This window comes from Acomys russatus, chromosome 18 (genome assembly GCF_903995435.1).
Source record: "Acomys russatus chromosome 18, mAcoRus1.1, whole genome shotgun sequence".
NCBI lineage: Eukaryota > Metazoa > Chordata > Mammalia > Rodentia > Muridae > Acomys > Acomys russatus.
Genome location: NC_067154.1, coordinates 42,856,624 through 42,879,007, shown reverse-complemented (window position 1 = coordinate 42,879,007; position 22,384 = coordinate 42,856,624). Strand labels below are relative to the sequence as shown.

Genomic DNA, 22,384 nt, shown 5'->3' with positions numbered 1-22,384 from the left:
TTTCCAGCCTTCATCTCCTCTCGGGTATGTATTCCTTTTTTTTTTTTAGGGCTTTCAGGAGTGCTGTTAAGTTGCTTGTATGAGATGTTTTCCATTATTTATTAAAGGACCTAGTGCTATGGATTTTGCTTTAGCAATGCTTTGATTGTGTCCCATAAGTTTGGATATGTTGTGCCTTCATTTTCATTAAATTGTATGAAGTTTTTAATTTATTTCTTCCATGACCCAGTTGTCATTGAGTAAAGAGTTGTTCATTTCCCATGCATGTATAGGCTTTTAAATTTTTTTCTGTTGATGTCAAGGTATAGCTTTAGTCTATGGTGTTCTGATAAGATATAAGGGATATTTCAATCTTGTATCTGTTGAGGCTTTGGACTGACTACATGGTCAATTTTGGGGAAGATGAAGGTATATGCTATTTTGGGGGGGGGTGAAAAGTACTGTAGATGTCTGTTGGTCTATTTGATTCATAACATCTGTTAGTGTCATTGTTTCTTGGTTTAGTTTGTTTCATTGAGCTGTCCTTTGGTGAGAGTGGGGTGTTGAAGTTTCCCACTATTAATGTGTGGGTATCAATGTGTGGCTTAAGCTTTATTAATCTTTTACAAATGTGGGTGCCCTTGCATTTGTTGTATAGATGTCCTCTTGGTGGAATTTTCCATTGATGAGTATAAAGTGTCCTTTATCTCTTTTGATTAATTTTGGTTGAAAATCTATTTTGTTCAATGTTAGAATAGCTACCTCAGCTTGCTTCTTGGGTCCATTTGCTCGGAAAACCTTTTTTCAGTCCTTTACTCTTAGGTAATGTCTATCTTTGTGGCTGAGGTGTATTTCTTGTATGCAACAGAATGATGGGCCCTGTTTATGCATCCATTCTGTTAGTCTGTCTCTTTTTATTGGAAAATTGAGTTCATTGATGTTGAGATTAATGACCAGTGACCGTTACTTCCTTTTATTTTGATGTTGGTTGTGGAGTGTGTTTGTGTGTGCTTGTCTACTTTTGGTTTTGCAGTCGTGACATTATATCTTGTGTTTTGGGGTAATAATTTTCCTTCTATTATCTTCTATAGGGCTGGGTTTGTGCATTGATATTGTTTAAATTTGGTTCTTTTGTGGAATATTTTGTTTTCTCCATCTATGATGATTAAAAGTTTTGCTGGGTATAATATTCTTTACTGGCATCTGACATCAGCCCAGGCCATTCTGACTTTTTTGGCCTCTTCTGAGAAGTTAGGTGTGATTCTGATAGGTTTGCCATTACTTGGCATTTTACCTTGCAGCTTTCCCCCCCCCCCCTTTGTTCTGAATATTTAGTGTTCTGATTATTATGTGGTGGGAGGATTTTCTTTCCTGGTCTAATCTATTTGGTGTTCTGTAGGCTTCTTGCATGATTACAATCATCTCTCTTTAGATTGGGGGAATTTTCTTCTGTGATTTTGTTGAAAATATTTTCTGGCCTTTGGAGCCAGGAATCTTCTCTTTCTTCTATTCCTATTATTCTGTTTTATCTTTTCATAGTGTCCTTGATTTCTTGGATGTTGTGTGTCAGAAATTTTTTAGATTTAACATTCTCTTTGATGGATGCCTCAGTTTCTTCCATTGTATCTTCTCACCTGAGATTCTTTCCTCCATCTCTTGTATTCTGTTGATGATGCTTACCTCTGTAGTTCCTGTTTTTTCCAAGTTCTCAGTCTCCATGATTTACCTCAGTTTGTGCTTTCTTTATTGTTTCTATTTCCATCTTCAGATCTTGAACTGTTTTATTGATTTCTTTCACCTGTTTGTTTTCCTGCATTTCTTTAAATTATTTGTTAAATTCCTTTGTGTTTTCCTGTACTTCTTTGAGTGATTTATACATTTCCTCTCTACAGGCCTCAAACTGTTTGACTGTATCTTCCTGTATTTAAGAATTTTATTTGTTGCCTCTACTATCATCTTCATAACCATAGATTTAATGTCATTTTCTTGTGTTTCAGTTGTGTTAGAGTATTCAGGACTGCTTGCCTTCAGATAACTGGGTTCTAGAGGTGCCATATTGCTCTAGATTTTATTGTGTTTTTACATTGGCCTTTAGCCATCTGGTTGTCTCTGGCATTGACTTGTAGTTCCTGTTGTCTGATAGGGGTTGCTGAGAAAAGCCCTAGGCAGGAAGCTGGATGTTCCTGCAGGAGCCCTCCACAGATTGGAGGGTGGTTCTCAGGAAATTGTGCATGGTTCTTCTCAGATTTATGATCCTATGGGCTAACTGGACTTCTCAGGAGCCCAGGGGCAGTCCTGAAGACAACTTCCCCACCACTGACTTTCTTTCTCTGAGGTTAATGAGCTGCAGCTGCCCAGACACTGTGCTTGTTGCTTGCAGCCTTCTTGGAGAGCCTGTGAGTTCAAAGGTTTGGTTGGCCTCCCTAGGGATACAGGTTAAGCTTTGGAGGGGTGTTGCTTTCTTCAGAGGCCCAGGGGCTCTCCTCTCACCAGGGCAAGTTCTGGAGATAGCCACCCCTCCACTGCTTTTCCTGCTCTGAGTTTAATGAGCTGGCACTACCCAGACACTGTGCTTGCTGGCACAGTCATTTTGTAGAACCTGCTAGGTCTGGTAAGTCTCCCTAGGGATACAGGTTGAGCTTTGGAGCCTCTGGATCTGTTCCCGTGGCTTCCAGGCTTTAGGAGGCCCAAGGTTGGAGCTGTATGCCTCTGTTATTCAGAAGGTATTCACAGGATGGTGATACCAGTGCCAGGCAGGTAGCTAAATGCTGAGACTCATGCCCGAGGGAACCCAGGATCTTTTCTGGGGATTAGCCAGGTGACTTGAGGTTGGACCCACTAATTTCACTCACCACAGGCTTTCCTCTTACCTGCAAAACACAATCTCTGGTGTTTTGATGCCCACAGTTCAGTCTGTTGGTCACTCAGCATCCCCTGCTCTGCTGCTGATCCAACACAGTGTGAGAACAGCACCACCATCTTGGATCTCCCAAGACTATTAATTTCTAAGCTTCATGTGCCCTTCATTTTATTTTTATTTTCAGTGTAATCACCATCTCTGAACAATTGTGTCCACAGCATGGTCCCATGGTCCACACTGGTGAAACACAACTTTGAAATAGGAAATTTGTCTGCTGTGCTGGCTGTGCATATTGTATTACTATGTTATTATATTAATACACTGTCCTGTTAGTATATTAATATACTATTAGTATAGTGGTATACTCGATTATATTAGTGTAAAAATAATCCATGTCTTGGACTTTGTTTGTTTGATGGCCTCAGAGTGGGGCAAGGATACCTTTTTGTCACAGCATAAGAGAATTGTGTGTTTCATGAAGCTTTAGGTTCATAGCCCTTCCTCAAACAGCAATAAGGATGTGGTCATTAAGATTTTTGCAACTTCCATCAGTAGTTAAGAGCAAAGCTCCGCAGTTAAGAGCAGTTGCTTCTCTTGCAGAGACAAGGTTTTAGTCCCAGCACTCACATGGAAGCTGACAACCATCAGAAACTTAAGTTGCCAGGGCTCTTATGCCCTCTTCTGGCCTCCTTGGGCACTGCATGCACATGGTGCACAGACACAGACATGCAGGCAAAACACCCATGCAAGATTTTGTAATTTCCAAAAGAAAAGTATTGTAATCATAGTCAGCTAGACCTTTCACAACACAGTGACTATGGGCATGTGAAGAACCTGGCCAGTGGTAGGTTTATTTTAAATTTTTCTCTGTGAAATCTCAGGCAGCTTTGTAGTGAATTCTGCAGACTGTTGGCTTTCTTTGTACAGATACAGCTTCTGGGAAATGCCTCTCCTCCTCCAAGCTGCTCTACCCACAATATCATCTTGCAAAAAAGATGAGGGCAGAGCCAAATGAAAAGGGATTGTGGTACCCAGGCTTAGAAGAGTTTAGCTATAGAAGAAAACAAACACTCAACATGTAAAACAGCAGAAGCAAGACGGTAGGGAAATTCTCCCAGTCTCTGAGTGAAGCAAAACAAGATTTAGGGGTCACAGGGGGTGGAGTCTGATGTTGCGTTTCTTAAACATTTACAGGGCATAACCCAAACGCATGGAGCCGAAAGAAACACCATCCATCAGTGTTTTGTTCAGGTGCGCAAAAAGGAAAAACTGCATTACCTGTTGTCTCTTGAAATGCACTGCAGCACCAGAGCTTCGCCAATGAGTGGAGGGTTTGAAGTCAAAGCAGAGGGACAAGTATCCCACAGATGCATCAGGATATTCTCAGTGCTCGGTGCTCACACAATTCAACAGCATTTTTAAGCGTGCAGTTCCTTGTGGTTTTATTTGAAGAAACACTATCTTCTTATCTTATCTAAGTTTGCATTCTCTTTTTAAGAGGCCAATGAATTTCCAAGCACAAGCATAAGCCTCTGTGTCCGCTCATCCATTTGTGTTTTCTTCACCAAAGCAAGGGTATACTTCCGCTCCCTCCCCAAGCATGCCATTCCCATAGATATGTACAGTCTTTGCATCTTCATCACATGCAGATATCTGCTTAGACATCATAGCACTCAGGAATACTTCCAAGAAAATCTCTCTGTGGACTATAACCTCATTCGTTCCGCTCCAGTTTGTCCACTGTCCTTTGCAGCACTAATCTGACATCCATAATAGCTCTCCCTCATCAGAACCTACGCTGCATGAAGACATGTCTGTTTGCTTGCATCACGAAAAACAAAACCCGGCATATAGTGGGTCTTCAATACTCATAGATTAAATGATAAGGTAATTACTCTATAACCGGGGTTTTGCTTTGCCTGGTTTCCCTACCCATAGTCAGTAATGGTTCTAAAATATTAAACAGAAATTTCAAGACATCAACAATCGCCACATTTAAATAGTTACAAGGGGGCATGATGGAGTCTCCCAAGGCTCTGTTCCATCGACCCAGTCTCTGAATCATGCCTTTGATCTACAGGATGTGAGTTGCACATCCACACTATATGCAGTAATCTTGGTAATCAGACAGCTGTCTGATTCACATGGGGCCCAGACGCAGGGTAAAGGGCTGTTATTTCATATCTGCACTTAGATACCCAGAGAAAGCCCACTGTGTACCATTCACATGTGCAAATACCCACATGGAGCTATATGAAACTATCTATGTATCTAGGTTGTCATTTATGCACAAATGAACATCTGCCTAAGAGGAAATGTCTGGACTCAGCCCCGGGAATCCAAAAAAAAAAAAAAAAAAAAAAAAAAAAGAGAGAGCACAGCAATCACACTCCTTTATTTTAAATGCCTTTGCCCACTGGCTTGACTATTGTGTTCGGGCAGTGGGCAGAGGGTGGGCCGGCAGGGCTGAGTATAGGTTGTGGTTTTTGTTTTGTTTTGTTTTGCTTTTTCCTTTTTCTTTGTTTCTCATTTTGATCACAGGTATTTTCATCAATTTACACTTTCTTCCTTCAAGATGCACTAGGGTTGGTTTTTGTTTTTGTTTTTGTTTTTGTTTTTCATGGAAGGATTCGAAAAAGATTTTTAACAACAAAGTGGGCAGTATTTGAAAGCCACTGTCCTGGAGTATTGCCTCTCCCACAAAGAAAATAAGAAATGACCACAGCCAAATCCCACTCACAAAGGCCAAGCTTTTAGCTCCTTAGCTAAAGTGCATTGAGACACTTGGCCAGCCCTGCTTGCTTAGCCGGAACCCGGGTCTCCAGAGCACAGCCCTGAAGCTCAATGCTCACAGCTGGAGGAAGATATTGCTGCCCTCCTCATACTCATTTAAGTGTCCTGTTAATCTTTCGACCAGTGTCTTGTAGGACTCGGCTCTGGAGTGCCTGGACTTTTTTTTTAATTTATTTTTTATTAATTTATTCATATTACATCTCGATTGTTAGCCCTTCCCCTGTTTCCTCCCATTCTTCCCTCCCTCCCATTTCTCCCCTTCTCCCCTCCCCTATGTCTGTGACTGAGGGAGACCTCCTCCCCCTATATATGCTCTCAGAATATCAAGTCTCTTCTTGGTAACTAGCTATCCTTCCTCTGCCTGGACTTTTAATATGGACAAGCTGGCTGTGCAAATCTGACTTGAAAGTTACAGGCCCTTGAAAGAGAAGCCACGGAAGAACTGCGGGTCTCCTTCCTGTGTCCACACTGCCACCTGGTGTTCAAAACGCAGAAAGGACCTGCAAACAGGAGCTACTCCCAAATAAAGGGCTTAGAAAATCTGTCTCATTTGACCATGTCCCCTGGAGGGGGAGACCTGGTGGCACTCAGAGGAAGGACAGCAAGTAGCCAAGAAGAGACTTGATACCCTATGAGAATATATAGGGGGACGTAATCCCCCTCAAGAACAGTCATAGGGGAGGGGAGTAATGGGAAAATGGGGGGGGGGGAGGAATGGGAGGATACAAGGGATGGGATAAACATTGAGATGTAACAAGAATAAATTAATAAAAAAAAAAAAAAAAAAAAGAAGTACTCTTGCCGGGCATGGTGGCGCACGCCTTTAATCCCAGCACTCGGGAGGCAGAGGCAGGCGGATCGCTGAGTTCGAGGCCAGCCTGGTCTACAAAGTGAGTCCAGGATGGCCAAGGCTACACAGAGAAACCCTGTCTCAAAAAACAAAAAAAAAAAAAAAAAAGAAGTACTCTTTGCTGATGACTTTTGAAATTTCTACCCCTTCTCTCTTTTCTCAAACAGCTGAGTATTTTACAAAATAGAAGGGCTTTTTTTTTCCTTTCATTACTGCAATTGTTCCTTAGCAAAGTATTAAAGCACATGTCTCTGTCTGCCATGGACTATTCTCAGCAATGAACTCACCGCCCTCCTGCAACAAGCGGTTCAGGATACAGGCACTACTGCCATTTTCATTTACTATTTAATTTGGTTTTCCAAGTTTAAAACAGTGAGACTCGGGGAGAAACACTAAGTCAGAGGAACCGCCCCCTAAACCTAATATGAGGCAACTCAAGATCCTACCCTTACCTCCCAGACATCCTGACATCACTCTGCCTCTGATTTCCTATGGAAATGTGCACCAAGTATTTGCAAGACAGAGAGAGTTCCTCGTGGGGCAAATAGTAAAATTGTAGCAAGTCTATTTTGTTTGTTTGCCAGGAACTTTGGTTGTTGGTATAACTAAGTTAAGTCCAGACCAGCTAACAGTCCAATTCCCCAAAGAGGCAAATGTCTTACAGTGCCTTCCCAAGCAGAGCTGTCAAAGGACGAGCTTACATTAAAATGATGCCAGCTGCATGCCTGTAATTCCGATACTAGGAATTAGGAAATTAGTACTGGTTTAGGAAAGAGAAGTTGACCAGACAATCTGAACAGCAATGGAAGACAGGAAGGCCACAAAAAGGGATAAAATAATGTAAGGTATCTGAGAAGACTTTCCCAGTTCACTTTACTGTCTTTGTTTTCCTGGAAGCACTTGTAACTCCCCATTTTTAATAATGCATTTCAGTTTTTTAAAAGCACATAGCTTCCAATGTGCAATTTGACATGTTGATTCTCATGAACGTTTTATATGTATGGATATATCATTAAAATATGCTAAAGATAAAAGAGAAATTAAGCAATTTTCTAAATCTTCCACGCATGTGTGTGTATGTGTGTGTGTGTGTGTGTTGTTATAGCAGATATGCATGTGACACTGCACACTTTTTTTGAAACAGGGTCTCTTGTGTTGGCAAGGCGTATGCCAGGTTCCACAGCACACAAGCTCCCTGACCTCCCCCCTATCTCTGCTTCTCAGCTCACCACAGAGGGCTAAAATTATAGAGAGAGCAGCTAGTACCTGCAGCTCTTTCTCCAGCTCCAGGGATCAAAGTCAGGCCTCACCACCTGTACCACAAGTGAAAGTCCATATTTTACGCCCTGCTAGCCTTTAAAGATATTTTCAAAAATATTATTGTAGATGAGAATTGTTACCTGTGAAACAGTTTGTTTCCTTTAAAAAAAAAAAAAAAAAAAAGAGGAGCTGGATCAATAGATTTTTAAATGCTTTTTGTAAAAGAAAAAAAAAATGCACAGCAAGTTCAGTATTGCCGAAGGAACTCATGACAACGTTGCCACCAAACGAAGTGTTTCTATTCTAGTAGGGTCTGGCTTTCATTAACTAACCGCCTTTGGGATTTCTGACTTAAATTTCATTGATGATAAAACCTGCAGTAAATAAAGCTAGGACAATGGCACCTTTATTCCAGCAACATCCAATCCCCAAATTCCGATTCCCTCAACGGAGGCTCACACAGCTTTATTGTAAATTGTTTCTAATAGGGAAGTAATCGACTGTGTGTATCCGGCCTTCTAGAATGTTTTGCTTTTGACTGGCTCATAAGGAAGTCATTTTTAAAATTCATACCTGGAACATAATTTGGCAAATTCCGCAAACTCAGACGTTGCTGGAGACATCTGCGCTGTAAAGCGAACCTCCCACACTGAATTACTAGTTTTCGTGTTTGTTTCTTCAGCAAAATTTTCTGTGCTTCTTCCAGTAATATTTGCTGACAAAGGATTCGCCATGTTCTTCTCAATATATAACTACAGCCACTTACATCTTCAGAGGGATATCAAGGATGCTTGCCTATCATTCGCTGTTACATGATGACACCTCAGAGAAGGCTGCTACGAAACTTACTACATTCCATCCCATCGTTAGAGGATTACATTGCTGACCTCGAACCGCACTGGGAAGATGAATGCTTCCTCATTTCACTCATATGCTTCAGTGTTTTGCCTGTAAGGTGAGGCAACAAGCAGACTGCAAGACATGGCAACATGCTCAAAGCTAGAGATCCAGTGAAAGCACTGCTGCTGACCTTGCACACCGGGATTCATTCCCACTCAGGGCCTGAGATGCTGAGTGTTGTCTGTACGTAGGTGACAAATGGACCCGTAAAAACAGGCATTATGTCAGTCACCCCTCTATGAGATATTGGGAAATCTTAAATTTTCTTTTCAGACATTAAAGTGCATGTATATCAGTGCTTTAATATTTAAACAAGTATTATCGTAGCCTTCCTAAATACAGAACTCCTCTCACCTCACTTTGTATTCTGGTACTAGAGCAGGGGACTTAAAGTCCAGGCAAACAGGCATCACAGGGGTCATGGAAAGCACCACATCAACTGAAAATTAAGTCTACTGAGACTTGTTATCTTTTGGACATGAGCATGTATTTATAAATATGCTTTATAAACACTAGCATTTGTAGTTGGATGCACATTAATGTATTCCCCTTAAAGAAACAGAGCCACAAAGGAAATATAACAATTCATGATTTTAGCTGGCAAATATCAAAGTAGTTTCAGTATGCTGAATAATATCCCCAAAGATGTTCTCCTCCTAAGCTGTAGAATCTATAAAATAAGCTACTTCACATAGTCAGGGGACTTTTCAGGTAGGTCTAAGGATCTAGGCAGAGATATGAGCTCTGGCTTACTGAGTAGGACTGTTGTGTAGGCTAGAACCAAGAATGTGGAAGCTGATGACACTGGCTAGACTGTGTGGCACACTCCTTCCACCCATGCTCCTAACGGAGGCCATCATGAAGAGCTCATCGGCTATAAAGACCAGTAGGACAGCAGGAGCTGCTATGAGCACCATCCCGGAAGCCAATGGAACAAAGACAAGGCCTACATGGCTCACTGTAGGAGCATGTGAACACACCAGTGGTCAGTGGCTACCCGTGAAGAAGAGGAAAAACCCTTATGTGAGTGCTTTTAATCTAAAAAAGTTGCAGACAAAATTATATTTGAAAGACTCTCCCTCAGAGAAAATAGAGATTCAAAGAGGTAGCAAGTTTAACCATGGCTGGGAAGGAGCGGGGAGGAGTTAAATGTTCACAGCTGTACTTGATATGTGAAAATGCCAGGCACTATCACATGCACACAGTCTTGGCATTTAGAAAGTGCTCCATGCTCCCTGATGTGAGCTCTATGGGCCTTTCATTAGCATTCCTGAGACAAGGACTCAAGCTTTGTGGGCATTCTAAACCATGCCACTAACCTGAAATTCAGACAGCCTCAGACAAGGTGTTTCACAGCTAGAGCATCCTGAATTGGATTGGAAGTAAGAAGAGCTTTCTGTGACTCAACGACTTGAACTTGAAATCCCTCAGACCAATTCTGATGGACTTTCCCTGACGGCTGTACAGTAGGTGAGAAAGGCAAATGAGCTCTGAACAAATGTAAGCTTAACTCTGTTAGAAATGGATACAGGCAGATTAATCAGTGTCCCACAGGCAAGCCTGTAATGCAGAAGTCTTTTGGAGTTAATAAAGAACTTTGCCATTTAAAGAAATGCTGGAGACCTAAAACAGCGTAGGCTTCTGGGAGGATATAGGGGTGACTCCAGCTGAGACCCTTAGTAACATGGGTCATGAAGACTGAAGAGGACACCCTTTAACTAGAACAGGACTCCTAGTGGAGGGAGAGAACACCAACCCACCCACAAAAACTTTGACCCAAAATTTACCCTGCCTACAATATGTGCAGGGATAAAGACAGAGCAGAGATTAAGGGAATGTCCAACCAGTAACTGGCCAAACCTGAGACCCATCCCATGGGAGAGAGTCAATTCCTGACACTATTAATGATATTCTGCTATGCTCACAGTCAAGAGCCTAGCATAGTTGTCCTCTGAGACACTCCACTCAGCAGCAGATCCAAAGAGATGATGAAACTCACAGCTAAGCATCGGGCAAAGCATAGGGAGCCTTATGGAAAAGTAGGGGGAAGGATAGAAGGACCTGGAGGTGACAGGAGCTCCATAAGAAGGCCAACAGAGCCAACAATCCAGGGCCCAGAGGGGCCTGCTAACACTGAAGGATCAATCAAGGACCATGAATAGATCGGTCCTAGGCCCCTACACAAATGTAGCCAATGGGCAGCAGGCATCATGTGGGTCCCCTCGTAAAGGGAGCAGGGGCTATGTCTGACATGGACTTGGTTTCCTGTGTTTTGATCATTCCCCTTTGGCAATGTTGCCTCACTGGCCACAGGGGAAGAGGACATGTTCAGTCCTGATATGACTTGATTAGCTGGTGTGGATGGGTAGGAGGTGGCTCCCCTTTTCTGAGGAATAGAGGAAGGAGGATGGGGAAAGAGAGAGGGAGGGTGGGGCCAGGAGGAGAGGAGGGAGGGGGCTACAATCAGAATGTAAAGTGAATACATACATGAATTAATTAAAAAGAAAAAGAAAAAATAAATGCAACATCACACAACAACAAATCATTTTTATGATCTTAATAGAAAAGAAGGAAAATAAAATAAAAATGCAATAGCACACCACAGTATACCATTTTACGATGTTAATAGGCCTCTACTGTGGAATTTTCAACAAATTTTATTTCTACTCTAATCTACTTGGGATAATCCACTGCAGAGATAAGTTATGAAAAATAAATTTATCTATCTCTAAAGTACTTTAAGGATCTTTATTATGTAAGTATCAAAGAGCTTCATGGAGTTACAAAGCAGAATAAGACTTACAAAGTCGCCTTAATGTGGCAACTACTACTAAAACTTATGAATTTAGTAAGAGAGGAACCCTCAGCCCTGAAGATGAAATGGCCTCTGACACACTTTAGACCAAGTACATGCAAAGTACCCAGGCTCACCATCACCGTAAGCCATTCTTTTCAATTTGCTAGAACACATACCGTTTGTGACTAACACTCCACACAGGACCTCTGTGCTATCCCCCTTCTCTCTATATCCGTCCTAAAGAAGCTCCCTGAAATCAAGATAACGTATTCTGGGAAGTTGTAAGTGCTATCTATAATAAACACTGTGGTGGACTCGCCAACATTCATTCATTCCATCGTCACCTCCTGGATTAACACTAACAAGGCTGCAAGCTGTTCTGACAAGCTGAGGGAAGAAGGACTGATGGACATGAAAATACATCACTCTTGGCTTGAAATTAGCAAAGAACTCCAGCTCTCTCCCTAACTGCAGTATTTGACGAAGTCTTCGGGGATGTTCTACACAGTGGGAAAAATAGAAAATCAGTCTCTGTCAATAGGCAAGAAAGTACAAAGCTTGTCAGTATCCATAGTATCAATTAATTCGTCTTAGGATCGGCCAACACTGTGGATGGCCACATAGCCTGAGATGAGCAAGAAGTTCTTCTAATGTTATTAAACTGTTTGAGACAGAGTTTCTCTGTGTAGCTCGAGGTGTTCTGGAACTCACTCTGTAGACCAGGCTGGCCTCAAACTCAGAGATCTGCCTGCTTCTGCCTCCCAAGTGCTGGGATTAAAGGCGTGTGTCACCACTGCTTGGCTGTGTCATTAATCTAAATACTGGTGATACAACCAACGCCAGACTATCCAGTGCCCCCACAAAACTTGTATTGTTCTAAGTTCCAAACAGGATTAGTAAATTAGAAAAAAATACAAAGTAATTACAGGCTGAAAACTACCCTAAAGCCATATAACCTCTGAGAATGACTCCAGCTGGTCACCAAAATCCTCTGAGATAATATCTGCCAAAAAGCCTAAAATGAAGATAAACTAGTTGTCTGTTTTCCTGAAAAGTACTTCTGGAAATCACGCTGTCCCATGACACTTTCCATGTGGTAATTATAGGCCCATAAGCACATTTTTAGCCAGCATATAATACTGTACAGATTTATGGGACTCAGGTGATAAGCCAATACATACCTATAACTCACAGCAAACAAGTGACTCTGATATTTTCATCTCCTTAAAATATCACTCCTTGATGTTCAGGCCCTTTAAACTCCTCTTTTTCTGTTCTCTATGAAATATGCACTAAGTTGTTCTAAACTATAGTATCCTACTGTCCAGGAGAATACTGGAAATACTATAATTGCTTGCTCCCCTCCCCTCCCCTCCCTCCCTCCCTTACCTCCCTCCCTCTCCCTCCTCCCCAATGCCAAATAGTTGTCACTTCCTGAACACACTATCACACAGAGCAGAGCTACAGACATGTTCATTCTTCTGTAGCACAGGACAAACCATGTAAGGTTTTGGGGGTAAGGATACAAAAGAGAGAGATCCATGCCATGTGCACTCAACTCAGAAATAACATTGATTTTTTTTTCCCAAATGCTTGACCTGTTAGAGCCATACCTGCTCTGAACAACTCCAACACAAAGACTCCACTGAGAAAGTGACCATGGCTCAGAATTTCACATGCAATGCTTATCTTCCAGCCCAGGTCTCCTTTATCATGGACTAAAATGAGGGTGCATATGTGCTTTAGACATTTTTTTAAAATCTGGAAGCTGCTTTCTTGCCTCTACACATATGTTTATGCCCAAATTAGTTTTGGATGCTATACTCATTGGCATGAACTTGGTCTTGTGTGAGCATGCCTTTTAATCCCTTTTCCAGTTTGCAGGGAAAGATGTAAATGTATCATTTAAAACATCAATAAACTCCAACACTAACACACCTACTAGCTTGCCTCTCAACTATAACCATTAAGACACACTTAGGCTGCCAGTCACTGAAATTGAGACAGTTCCAGCTTTGGTTTGGGGGATTAGAATTCACTCTGATATTAATATTTCAAGCAAAATACTAAGATTAAGTTCATAAACAAAATGAATTTAGTCTTCATGCTACTTTTCTTCCTTAATCTAGTACCAAAGAAGGCTCACATCTTAACATACGTATGAAATAAAAGCTTCTTTTATGATTTACTATGTTCATGCACCCTCCCAGTTGGAAGCATCTCCAAGACATCAGCCCTTCAAACGCTTCTCACTGACTTCTGCCGTTGGAGGGACGCGTCGTAATGCCAGTTTCTTCAGAACAGCCTGAGAGTTAGAAAATGCCACTCACATATGCCCTGCATGCCCTTTCTTGATAACTCTGCAACCTTATCTTTCAGAGTTGCTTGCCCACAGACTATCAGTCTTCTCTGCTTTTCAAGCATAGCCCACACAGAGAACAGAGAAATCCTACCTCTGCAAGTCAGTCATATAGCTCGGAAATTGTTCAGTCACAAAAAGTGTGTGTTCACGTACATACACACACACACACACACACACACACACACACACACACACACACACACACCAGAGAGAGAGAGAGACAGGGAAGGAGGGAGGGAGGGAGGGAAGAAAGGGGACCATCATGTACATACATATGTACTGTCAGTGGCTATGAAAATCAGTCTGAAGGATCTTCAGATAATTGAAAATAGAACTAGCATAGGACCACTCCTGGGTTTATACCCAAAAGACATTCTAAGGAAATACTTGCATGTCAAATTTTACTGCAACTCTGTTCATAATGGCCAAGTTACAGTTAGCCTAGATGTCTACAAAGAGATGAATGGATAAAGAAAATGTATGTGTGTATATGTGTATATATATATGCAAATTGGAGTTTTGTTTGGTTATAAAGAAAAATAACCTAATATCACTGTAAGAAAATGAACACAGGGGCTGTTGGTCACTCAAGCAGTAAAGATGTTTGGTGCCACATCTGATGCTCTGACTTTGGTTCCTGGAACCTAGATGTTAGAAAAAGAGAGCCAGATGCTGCAAGTTGTCCTTAGACCACACATACACTGTCTCTCTGTCTCTGTCTCTCTGTCTCTCTGTCTCTCTGTCTCTCTGTCTCTCTGTCTGTCTCCCTGTCTCTCTCTGTCTCTCTCTGTCTCTCTCTCTGTCTCTCTCTCTCTGCCTCTCTCTGTTTCTCTCTCTGTCTCTCTCTCTGTCTCTCTCTCTGCCTCTCTCTGTCTCTCTCTCTGTCTCTCTCTCTGTCTCTCTCTGTCTCTCTCTCTGTCTCTCTCTCTGTCTCTCTCTCTGTCTCTCTCTCTGTCTCTCTCTCTGTCTCTCTCTCTGTCTCTGTCTCTCTGTCTCTGTCTCTCTGTCTCTGTCTCTCTGTCTCTCTCTCTCTCTCTGTCTCTCTCTCTCTCTCTGTCTCTCTGTCTCTCTCTCTCTCTCTCTCTCTCTCTCTCTCTCTCTCTCTCACACACACACACACACACACACACACGTGTATACACAGTAGCACTGCACTCTCACATTCACATCCATGTGCACACTCACACAATACATGTAAAAGGAAATAGCTGCAAACGGAAACCATCCTATTAAAGTAAAGTAACTCTAGACAAACACCACATTTTCTCTTATTTGTCGATGCTACATTTTATATACAAATAAAATAATTTTAAATGTGGCGTGAAAGTAAAGGCTCTCCCACCAGGGAAAAGAGGGGACATTGGAAGGTGAACACCAAGTATGTGATGCGCTTGAATAAAGACGTCCTCATGCAATGCATGACTGTGTATAATAAATAAGCATTAATAAAAAATATAAAAAGAAAAGGGGCCTACGGCTGCAGCTGAGTGGTAGAATCCTTGAGTAGCATGCATGAAGAAAAGGAGAGGAGAAATAATTTAAGAACATGGAAAACTCCCCCGGTTTTAGCTAAGAATGAGGGATAAACATCTATATGCAAAATAAGTTTAAGACCTGCTGTTTTCATTGGAGTTCGGGGCTGCAAGCTAAATTATAAATACTATGGGGAACCTGGCGAATTTTCCTGAATAAGTACATATTACTTTAATATCTGGAAATAAAATTAATTGCTCAGCAACAAAAACCTTGCAACCAACTTTTATTTTTCTCCCACATTTAACACTTACCTACATATTTTAAGCCTCTTCTAATAGAGTTCTAACATTATTTATATTTTTACAAAGAATCCCACTGCCCTTATACTTTTACTCAGAACCCACTCAAATTTTACATTACTTACTTTTGATCCAAATCTTTTTAAAGTACTATTTTTGCTCTAGATATTTTTCTAAACTCCCTAGAGACAAAATAGATTTTAAAAATCTGACCTAACAGTTTGCCATTTACATTACCATAAAAATGCATTCAAAATCAAAACATTATCTGAGATAAAATTAAACTTTTTTGCAGAATCATCATGGTTGTGGTAACAGTTGAACAGAAAGTCACATGCCAAAACGTGCCAAGATATAGACACTAAATACAAATATATGCAGTTGGTTATATGTCTCAATTGCCCCTTAGTAAGGGTATATAAAATATAATATCATGCTGATATATAATGAAAAGGCATGAATGGAGAACTGAAGAAGCATCATAGCGGGTACCAGCACTTGTTACTCTTTCAGAACCTGAATTCAGTTCCCAGGAGCCATGCAAGACAGACATCTCACCTGCACCAGCTTCCGGGAATCCAGCACCCTCCCCTGGCCTCCACAGACACCCATATACATGTGATAAACACACACACACACACACAAACACACGCACATCACGTACGCTTATTTTCTTTTTGAAAAGGACTACAAGAATCACAAACATTAAATAATTAATAACAGTAAATAATTTTTAAAAACATTCCTTAAATGCATCACCAATTTTATTTACAAAGGCAACTGAACAGAAAAGCTCACTAGTTTCTGGAGAAAATTCCTGGCATACAAACCATGATTATTTTTCATTATTGAAAATAAAAAGCTTTCTACGGGGATTTGCTTAGCAACAACAGTCCTTGTGAAGAAAATAGAGCACCCTCCGCAAGCAAATAAAATATTACACAAGCAAAATCACTTTTCTATTGGATTATTTCTGTGTAAAGAAAACCACAAAAAGCAAATTTATGGGTGGATTTAAGTGAAATTTTTCATATGGTTCTACATTAACTTAGAATACATCATAATAAACAGTAAACACAATTACATATTATATTAACTTTCAAATAATGTTTAAGAACTTAAAAAAAAAAATACCCTCTTTGAAACACCACTAAAGAGTCACACTAGATCATCTTCGGCCTCAAACGTACTTTAAGATCTTCGGTGGGTTTTCTTTTTCTCCACTTGTGCTTTTTAGGATGCTGAATTCAAAATGAAAATACTGCACTCTCCCCTGCACCCCCCAACAAAATTGCCTTCTTATAAATAAACAACAAAAGTACAGGTCCTACCAACATTACAATGCTCCTGTCATCTAACGAGGCAAAGGTTATTTTTTTTTTTTTTTAAGAAGGAGGGAAAGAACAGACAATGTGTATTTATAGTTGTCCATCAATGGCCACCACCTCTTCTTCTATCTGCATCAGTGCTTTCAAATGGAGGCTTACATCACATGGCAGTTGGCCGTCCAGCTGATCAGGCAAGGAGAGAAGAGAGAAAAGTGCTCAGGTTCAGAATCGTGAATACCAGCCCGTGGGGATACATAGCAGTCATCGCTGAGTGGCCCACTGAGGTAGGAAGAGTTACCTGCCGCTCAGTCTTAGGATAAAAGTAAGCAATTGCAGCTCTTTATTTGTAAAACAGAGTAAAAAGTAACTGCTGAATAAAGGAGGGTGAAAAAAAAAAAAAACCCAAAACTTCAACTCTCTGTTATTTGTACTGAAGGAGAGAAAAGGCGTGGGCAATAATTCCAAAAATCAATTACATTTGGCTTTGGATTGAAGAGAGAAAAGTGCACACACATACACACTCCCGCAAGACCCCATGCCCAGCCTTGTGGGTCTCCCAATTTCAGGGTCAGTACCCCAGAAAGGCCTGGACAACCAGGAGAGAAGCGCGGTGCCGAAGCCGCTGACAGATAAAAGAGAGTTGATGGGTTCAAATCACTTCCAAACACTCTGCACATAGGGGGGCATATAAATACCTCTGAGTTCAAAGGCAATAGGTGTGGAGACACCAGGGTAACACCCTTTCACAACAAGGAAGAGACACGTTACCAACATCAAGGTTCAAAACAACATATACAGCAATAACTCTTTGTCTTGCTGAGGCCACACCCAGCGCACGGCCGAGTTGTGCTACCCGACACTTTGTCATACTCAAACACATGCTTACAAAGAAAGTAGCACTTAAAAATTTTAAAGTCCAGTAACATCAAAACACCATATAAACAGAATTAAGGCTGTCTGTTTCAAAAATATATGTATGAATGTGTAATCATATTAACCTAAGCAGAAACTGACACTTGTGTTCAATGGTTTTTGAAGTTGATTATGTTATAAACCATATATTAAGATCTCATCATTAGATAAGGGAAATAAGATGATGACAAGAGCCAGAGCCTTGATTGGGAAGCAGATCAAAGTCTGCTCAGAGGACTTGTCTTAACCTTTTCTTGTGTGCCTGTGAGTCACTAGACGTTTTTTCCAGAATCCTTGCAAACCAGAGTCAACGTCCCGATTTCTGGGTATAAACCCCTCCAGTTCCTCAACCCTATAACTCGCTGCTAGGCAGCTGGGATTCATCGCATAGCCTCTTTGAAGGGGACAGGCTATGACCTCTAAATCCCAGGATCCTATGGCAGGGAACCTGGGGAGGAGGAGGCAGCTGCAGGCTCAGGGAAAGGCATAGGAACCCGTGGTCTCCTCAAAAGACAAGAAATTTTCTCTCTGATTTGCTCTCTTACATTTGAATCGGAGATAGCAGTCATTGCAGTACAGTTGGTGGTTTCGGATTCTGACTTCTGCTCCTGAGGAGGAGCCTCCGAGGTCACGCTCACAGGAGACACACTGACAGACAAAAGAACGCACATAATTAGGTGACTCTAGAAGGCCTGGAGCACTCTTGAAAGTGCTTGGGGTGATCAGATAGGCAGAAGTGGGGGAGGGGAGCAGCTCGTAAACTCTTGGGTACATTACAGCCAATAGAAGGGATGGGGAAGGCCAAAAGGCAATTAGTGTATTTAAATCAAGCTTGCTAGATTAGACACGAAGAATTCATAAAGCAAATTTTAAGAGCCAAGATGATCATTTTAATATATTGAGTGTAAAGAAATACAAAAACAATTTGATGACTTGCTTAAAGAAATTTGGCCTTCATTGCTCCAAGGACATGAAAACTAATTCACAAGAATAAATAGGGAAAAAATACAATTTGGGGTTTTGGCATTCTAGCCTGGAGTGGACCACTCCCAGCATCCCCATAGCACTAGCTGAGTAAGTATTCCACAGGGTGCCTTATGTCAAGTGTAGGGACTTCAGTATTCTCTGTCTCTCTCCATCCCTCTCTCATCTCTGTCTCTCTCTCCCCCTTTGCCTGTGTATGTATGGATGTGTGTGTGCATGTGTGTATGTGTGTGTGTATGTGTTTCTGTGTGTGTCTGTGTGTCTACGTGTGTGTTCAAGCACTATTTTTTCGTTCTACCCTACATGGACACTGTACAAATTCATATGCTTAAGCAAGCTGCTAACTTTGGAATTCTAGGATCAGAAATGGGGAGACTTTCTTCTTGAGGGAAAGCTCGAGAATTAAGCCTGAAGTGTGTCTAGAGGCAGATACTGTAAAACAGAGAGTTACATCCCAAACCCTTTCCTATAAATAAAAAAAGAAAAAAAACACTACCACCACCAAAACTATCAGTTATAACAGGCTGTGCAATTTAAAAAATATTTGCAGTGGTTTTCCTTCCAGACACCATTAAAAGCTATCCTTCAGACACTGATAAGCGCATGCCTCTGTGCTGCTAATAACACTGGGGAATTAAATTTTAAGTCTACCCGTGGCGGCATGCGCGAGAACACACTATGCACCGTAAATTTTATTTATCGAATCCTAGCAGATTAGAGCTACAACAGGCATAGCGCATCCTTTTTTACAAGAAGGTTCCAGGTTCGAGAACCAAGCAGTAGCAAGCACTTTGTGACTCTGGCATAGCACAGACTGACAGACAGCAGCACCAAGCTTGTTAGTGGCACGTCTACAACCCAGCGGCTCACAGAAGCCATGCGCTCTCCAAGCAAAGCATCATGGGCCGGGCAAGCTCTTTGGCTCAGGCTCACCTTAAAACAATGTAAATGATAACAAAGACCCAGGGTCTCGATGATCATGGCGGCTCCTTTGCCCAGAATGGCATTACAGTAGGAGCACACGCGCTTCCCACTCACTGACCTAGATGTGGAACAAGAACGGAATGGAGGCTTTCACCTGTGCTTGTGCAGGGTTGGCATTTAAAGTCACACTCGGCATTGGCAGCAATGATGATACCTTAAGAAAGGCTCTGCATGTCTGTGGGAGAAAAACTTTCGGCAGCCAGCTAAATCAAGCATGCCTTCATTATACCTTGAACTATCTCAATGGGACCTGGTGGCAGATTAGGTAACAGACACAAGAACCCAAGCCTCCAAACACAAGATCAAACCGACAGGATGATTTTTCTTTTTCTTTCTTTCTTTTTTCTTTTTCTTTTTCTTTTTTTTTTTAATTTAGCTTCTTAAAACTGGCCAGACTATGCAGCCCTTTTATCATGCTTTTTTTCTTTCTTCATACTTCATTCCAATGAATTTCTATTAGAGTGCCATTAAAAGCCCAACACTTCATAATACCGCCCTCACTCATAAATATGAAAAGCATTCATGAGCCACTGTATCATTTGGTGATGCCACATGGTGATCTATTCAGAGAAATCTGCCAGCTGAGACACTGACCAAAAGCACAGGCAACAGAGAGCCTGGCCACATGCAGACATGTTGAAGGTCTCCAGAGCCTTTACCAGACATCTGTAAACACTAGGCAGACAGCAGACAGAGGCAGAAGAAACCTTCTCAACTGCTTTGATACAAGAACACCAAATTTCATGCACTCAGGAGGACTTGTTTTTCTTCTTTACTGGATGATCTGGGGGAGGTTTTGATGAAGGAATGTCCTTGAAATGAAGACAAGGGGACAGGTGACACAAGGAGCCTCACCTGTTACGTAGCAGCGAGCCTGGCTGTGACATCGAAGGGGACTGGCTGCGTGGGGAGGCAGACCCTGGGGTGGCAGGGCCTGGGATGATGGTCTTCACTGAACCAGCTGGACGCGGCACAGCAGATGATGGGTTCCGCATGTAGGCACGGTTTGATGTCGACAACAGCTGTGGCGGCGGTCGACTGAAGTCTTGGACAGAGGAGGAGGCATAGACTCCCGCAGGCTGGCTGTGCCAAGGGGACTGCCTCCAAGAGCCAGGCCTCTGGGAGTCCAGATTGTCCAGAGACTCCCCTCTGAAACATAGGCAGGCGTCACAGGAGAATCAGGAGTCATTCTACTGGACTATATCCATGGGACGCATCAGTGGGGTCAATATAAGACCCACCTTATATGTTTCCTAGGCTGCAATTAAACTGAGTCCAGCTATATATACGATTACCTTTAGCAATAAAATTGTTCTACACCAGGGGCACTGTGACGTTTCCCATTTCAATAACCGTCTCTGGCATTGTCCTTGGGACAAAACACCAAGTATCAAAGTGGGAAAAATATTATTTTAAGCACAAGCTAATACTAGGACTCACTCATTCCTTAAATCTTCAGCAATTTAGACTTATAAAGCTCAGTCTTTTAAAATTCAACCAGAAAATACATTTTAAGCACAAAATAAGTATTAAGCTAGACGTTTTCACAGATGTATTTAACTTAATCTGCAAACCACTATACAAAAGCTGTTTTTAATCTCCTAGAAGTTACTTTGACCAAACCAGGAGTGTGTGGATGAGGCCCTGGTTTTAAACCAAAGTCCACATGACTCTCCTGCAAAGTCCGCCTACCTCCCACTCCCACTGACCACTCCAAGTCCTATGTGTCAGCAACTGCTCAATGTCCACATTACAGAAACAGTCCACAACCTCTTTCCTTGAGCTGTGGACACCCTGAAAACAGGATTTAGCTTTTTTACAGGCGCTATCTCGGAAGTGTGCACGGCTTCCTAGCTCTTGATTTTGGCAGTGGCTTTAAAAGTTTCCTCCTGCCAGAAGCGCAAACAATAGAGGTTTTTTTCAGCCCAATGTTGTAAGTAATATATCATTCCAATACCAGAGATACACAACACAGATAATAAGTCAAGAAACACAGAAGGTTATTCTGAGGATGGATGGACAAGGATTCCTCCTTCCTGTACTTTCTACACCTCCCATAATCACCAAAAGTAACAACCTTTAATTGTGAGTTCTTATAGATTTTTCTCAGATATGCAAGAAAATACTTACACACGCATGTATATCTTTATAGATGTTTATAAATAGATGTACTATGTAGCATGATTCCAAAATGGGAACAATATGGCTTTTATTTTTTTAAAAGAATTTAAAATAACTTTATATATATGTAATAATATAAATGTATATGTAAAGAATAAAAAATATTTAATTAAAAATTTTTAAGAAAGTTAAAAAATAAAATAATTTATTTACCACCTAATACATATGCTCTTGAATCACATTCTTGTCTCTTCGTGTGACAGACTGCATGTCAATGGTTCCCCCAGAACCATTTGTATCTACTCTCCTGTCCAGTCCTCTTCCACTGACTCTGGGTTTGACCGTGTGGCTACTTGAAAGAGCAGGGCATCGGCACACATGCTATTTACAGAGCGTGATATGCGTTTTCATGTTGGGAGCTATCTTCTGAAAGATGCCCCATGAGTGTGAGTGCCATATCCCGCGACAGCTGCAGCACT

General features: G+C 41.5%; 1 protein-coding gene across 3 annotated transcripts in view; it reads right to left on the bottom strand.

The window, feature by feature from the left end:
• Positions 1-16,966: 16,966 nt before the first annotated feature.
• Positions 16,967-22,384, bottom strand: part of Lmo7 (LIM domain 7) — a 206,240-nt gene continuing 200,822 nt past the window's right edge. For 2 of the 3 annotated variants that reach the window (XM_051160925.1, XM_051160927.1), the window contains 4 exons: positions 20,640-20,933; positions 19,734-19,842; positions 18,362-18,464; positions 16,967-17,087 (listed from right to left, as the gene is read on the bottom strand). In XM_051160925.1, coding sequence (XP_051016882.1) covers positions 17,065-17,087; positions 18,362-18,464; positions 19,734-19,842; positions 20,640-20,933 — 529 coding nt within the window. In that variant the 3' untranslated portion in view covers positions 16,967-17,064. The remainder of the gene's footprint in view (positions 17,088-18,361; positions 18,465-19,733; positions 19,843-20,639; positions 20,934-22,384) is intronic. The other variant, XM_051160926.1, reaches the window with a different exon arrangement.